Raw genomic sequence first — 5208 nt, 5'->3', positions numbered from 1 at the left:
CTGACACACTGCTTGCATCTCTCGGCTCGCTCACTCTGAGAAACCGTCGACCACTTCTTTTCTGATGTATTTCTGATGTAATTCTTCTACCTTTGGTGGATGTGATGCTGAACCTTCCTCGTCATTCTTCGCTGTCTCCACTGGCCGGCAAATTTTCTCAGTTTCTCTTGACGCTCCCCATTAACATTCAGTAAACTATTAACTTCCAGTTTAGTTATTTGCGACTGTCGCGTTAGTTACACAACTAACATGCCACTCTAGCCTAATCTTCCTCTCCCGTAATCAGTTTGTTTATTTATTCTTGCCTTGTGTGGGGTGAAGAGAAACAACAGTTTCTGACCGCCCCTGGTTATTTTTCGTTGAAAGAACGAAATGATAATTTAACCAAAATCCCTACCCTGATTTGGACCCCAAAATCTCGCCATTCGCCTTGCACTTCGACTCCACAGGTACACCCCGATAGCATACGTCGATAAAGCAAGCACCATCCCGCCTCTCAAAAAGAGACTCATCTATCTTGCAGCTAATTACTACAGAAAAGCAAACAACCGTACCCAATTAACAAGACAATTTCCACGAATAGTAGCCATCCCACGATCTTGGCAGCGATACCTCTCGCCATTTTATTACATACAAGCCCGGAATGCAAACTCAAGTGACTAACCATCTATGTTGTTTTTTTACTTCCAGCTTTGGGCACCGGTGAGTTTGGGTTCTTTAGGTACCTCACCAGTACTCAAGTACTCCCGTTTCCCCCCCACAAAATTCTTCTTACTTTGGATTTATAGATTCCAGCCCTGAAAAGAGGCCAGTGTGAGCACATCTTAGTCATCTCCAAATTTTAATATATTAGTATAAAATCATGAGTTTTTACCAAGCTGACGTACTGTTTGCATCTCTCTGCTCACTCCACGTCAACCATATTTCCACTTTCACTACACAATTCTTCGGACGCTTGTGAGTGTTGTGCTGAACTTTCCTCGTCGTCCTTCGTTCTCTCTCCGGGAGGCCGAACCGCCTCTCAGCTTTTCTTGACGCCCCTCCTAGTTAAACATAATAATCTGTCAGCTTCAAAGTCATTCGTGATCATCGCACACTAAAAATAACAAACAAGCCACTCCAATTCACTTAATTATCTCCGTAATCATTTGACTAATTTACTCTTGCCTTGTGTGGGGTGAAGAGAAACAATAGTTTCTGACCGCCCCTAGTTAATTTTTCGTTCAACATTTGGAGAACGAAAGGATAATTTAACCTAAATACCTACCAAGTATTCCTTCCTTCCACTTACCTGGAGCTAAACCAACACCTAAATCATTTGTGATACGGGGTGTGCATTATTCAATAGAGACAGAAGACAAAGGATGCGTTAAGTGCACCAAACAAAACATTTCAGTGGACAGAATAATCTCAAACATCACCAAAAAACCCACTAACTTCATCAAAGTAGTAACAGATAATAGCCAGATATTACACAGTTCATCAATAATGGTGTCACTATGTGGTACCAAAGGTACACGATTGAACAAACAAAAACACCAGCAGTGGTTGTCACACAGTGTTACCAATGCCAAAGGTTTGGACATGTAGCTGCAGCATGTCAAGCGAATGCGCGTTGTGTGGGCTGTGGTGAGAATCACCAAATTTCACAATGCACTAAACAAAATCCCAAACCCAAATGCTGCAATTGTGGGGAGAAACATACGGATAACTATAAAGGATGCCAAAAATACAAATCTATTAAGACACGTCAAAAACCAAGTTTTTTAACCTTGAATCAATTATACAAGCTTTAGACCATGGATTCTCAACCGGGGTCTACATGGACCCTAGGGGTCCATGGAATATTTTTGGGGGTCCACAGGCAAAATATAACAAATTGGGGTCCACAATGATATTTTGGTGGTCCATGAAGAAAACCAACTCAGAATGGTTTTTATTATTAAAAATTCAATTTCTATTGTAATTTTGGTTGGACGTGAAAAAAGCTGAAGTAGACATTCAAACGAATTTGGATGTATTTTCTAGATTTTGAAAAATTTCCAGAAAATTGCCTTGAAAGCAATAAAAAAAGAAAAAAATAAGCTATAAGAGCTGGTTTTAAATATGCGTCTCAGGCAGTCGGTTCTTTTCCTATAATATTGTCTGTCTGACCCTCGCCCTCCCATACTAATCTCCTTAGGGAATTTATTCCAGAAATACTTCGATCTGTCAAACCCTTCTAGGGGAAAAATCTATTAAAATGTCGACTTGACCCAAGCAGTTCACTTCAGTTTAACGTTGAACTGCATCGTGAAAAGGTAAGAGATATTAAAAGTTCCTAGTACATTCTTTCGTATTTTTTTTTTAATTTCTGCATTTCGATAATAAAAAATTATTTCCCAGTATAAAAAGACTGAAGAGAAAAATGGCAAATTTTTCCCGTTTTGAAACAAATTTCAAATATCAATTCATATCTTGGCAGTTATCTGATATAATTATAAGCTTTGAGGAAGTTAAAAATGTCAATGGTGACCCTAATGATAATAATGAATGACTTGTATAGTTTTTTAATCATTCAAGTTATTTTAACTATAACATTTCTATTTACCAGTTTTCCTCGAACATTTACCATGCACTCTGTTTCTATATACGTGTTTTATTTGTCGAAAAATTTCTAAAAATGAATAGCAATAGTTAGATATTATGAAATGCAATAATTGTATTACCAGCTGTATATATATATATATATGCAGACATCCCATGGCTGCTCCAAGTGAAAAAAAGTGCCGACAGTACTCCGTTGAATATTTGTCTTACGGATTTATTCCAACACCACACAATGAAACGAAACCAATGTGCCTCATATGTATGGATGTACTTTCAAATGATAGTATGAAACCTTGTAAACTAAAAATCCATCTAGAAAAGAAGCACACAGGAGAGAAAGATAAACCAGTAGAATACTTTAAAAATTTCGTAATAATTTCCAAGCTAGAAAAACAGTGTCTCAATTGTTTAATAACAAAGTGTGTAAAATGAGTGATGGTTTACTGGCATCATATGAAATTAGCAAAATAATAGCAAAGGCAGGAAAACCCCATAATGTTGGTGAAACAGTAATTCTACCAGCAGTGTCTGTTATTATTTCGTCAGTTATGAAACAAAATGCAAGTGAAATTACTAATTCCATCCCTTTAAGCATTGATGAAGTGGCAGAGGATATAAAAAAACAATTGATAGCCCATTTGCAAGTGAAACAGTTTTCCTTTCAATTTGATGAATCCACTTTAAGAGATAATGAGGCCATTTTATTAGCATATGTTAGATTTAACAATGATGAAGGACCCAAAGAGGAAATGCCTTTTGCTAGAAGTCTTGTGACAGACACAAAAGGTGTAACAATTTTTAATGAAGTTGTTACTTATTTCCAGGAAAACAATATTCCACTCAAAAATATAATCGCTTGTGCTACTGATGGTACACCATCTATGACAGGCAGATACAAAGGTTTTATTGCACATTTACAAAAGCTGTCCCGAAGTATTTTGTATTCACTGCGTGATACACCGTCAACACTTAGTTGCAAAAAAAATGAGTGTACGTTTGCATTATGCCCTTACTGTCGTAATACAAGTAGTTAACCATATTAAATCAAATTCTCTCCGAGACCGCCTTTTTCATGAATTATGTAAGCAAAATGGAGAAGAGTTTGAGCGGCTTGTATTACATACAGAAGTGAGATGGCTATCAAAGGGGAATTGTCTTCAGCGTTTCATTGCACTTTGGGATTCTATTGTTTCCTTTCTTGGTAACACACAACTTGGAGAACAGCTGCTTGCAAATAAATGTGATATGTTTTTCTTATCAGATATATTTGAAAAATTGAATTCACTTAATAAATAGCTCCAAGGAAAAGATTCTGATCTGATATCTAGTAAAAGTGCTGTTGCTGCTTTTCTGAGGAAACTAAAGTTGTATAAGAATAATATCAGGCGTCGTGCATTTGAACAGTTTCCTGGTTTGGCCTCTGTTGCCATCGATTTGCAAGATGAAGATCTTGCATTATATGGTGAATATATGGAAAATATGCATGAAGATATGCAAACTCGGTTTAGTGACCTACTCATGATGGTTATACCGACTTGGGTTTCAATTCCTTTCGAAGTTAATGTTGCCGATATAGACATATCTTTGCAAGAGCCTCTCATCGAATTACAAAGTGATGAAATAATGCGTGCAAAATTCAAAGATGGAAAGTACAATGTATGGAAGACAAATGATGTTGCTACAAAGTACCCTTTGCTCTGGGATAAAGCACAGCTCTACGTTATTGCTTTTCCAACATCCTATCTTGTTGAATCGGGATTTAGTCGTGTTTCTCAACTGTTATCAAAAGCTCGCAATAGAACTTGACATTGTGAAAACATGTGATGTTCGATTATCATTAACATCGATGGAACCAGATATAAAGAAACTCGCCGAGCAGCATCAACCACAGGGATCTCATTGAATAAATATGCCTATCTCTTTTTTTTTCTTATCACACATTTAACTTTAACTGGTTTATCAGAAATTTTAACCAGTGTACATAAATAAATGCTGCAGTGAATTCAATTGCCTGAAGAGCTCTGATCTCCATGGGCTTGACCATGGAAGAAACATGATAATATTGTATACAAGATATTGGTAAAGAATTATTATCACAATAATTTTGATTATTATTATTATAATTGTTGTAGAATACTTTATTTGCTTTAAATTAGTTTTCATTTAAAAATAAAGCTTAATTATATACTATTTCTTTGATTATTAAAACCTCAAAATTTATATTAGTGAAAAATAGAATATTGTCTTCTTATGACCAATAGTTATGAAGGGGTCCACCAAGAAAAAAAGGGAAAAGGGGTCCATTTGTAAAAAAAAGGTTGAGAACCACTGCTTTAAACGAACAAGGCATTCCACATACCAATATACAGCGAATAACTTCAAAGAAAACATAAGCACCCACAAATCTTATACATATAAACATAGACGACAGTTACAACATTCTAAAACTAATTAATATTGAAATAACGCTTTGGTATCAAAAATACCAAGTAGAACAGCTCAGAACTCCGGCAATTGTAGTAAAACAATGTTACAATTGTCAAAGATATGGACACGATTCTGCAGCCTGCTTAGCAACACAGAGGTGCTGCGGCTCTGGGGGGAACACCATATCTCCCA

The 5208-nt window shown here is 36.3% G+C and overlaps 1 protein-coding gene across 1 annotated transcript; it reads left to right on the top strand.

Annotated features, from left to right (window-relative positions):
* The first annotated feature begins 3017 nt into the window (after positions 1-3017).
* Positions 3018-4395, top strand: LOC143232565 (uncharacterized). The gene is made up of 2 exons (XM_076468138.1): positions 3018-3377; positions 3886-4395. Exons 1-2 carry the CDS (start codon positions 3018-3020, stop codon positions 4393-4395), a joined length of 870 nt encoding a protein of 289 aa, XP_076324253.1.
* Positions 4396-5208: the final 813 nt, after the last annotated feature.

The sequence above is a fragment of the Tachypleus tridentatus genome, chromosome 11 (assembly GCF_004210375.1).
Source record: "Tachypleus tridentatus isolate NWPU-2018 chromosome 11, ASM421037v1, whole genome shotgun sequence".
NCBI classification, from domain to species: Eukaryota; Metazoa; Arthropoda; class Merostomata; order Xiphosura; family Limulidae; genus Tachypleus; species Tachypleus tridentatus.
This window is presented reverse-complemented; position numbering and strand designations above follow the sequence as displayed.

Coding starts and splice junctions, on each gene's coding strand:
- LOC143232565 (XM_076468138.1), top strand. CDS start 3,018: ATGAGTGATGGTTTACTGGCATCATATGAAATTAGCAAAATAATAGCA. Junction 3,378..3,885: donor TTGTGACAGACACAAAAGGT/GTAACAATTTTT, acceptor CTTAATAAATAG/CTCCAAGGAAAAGATTCTGA.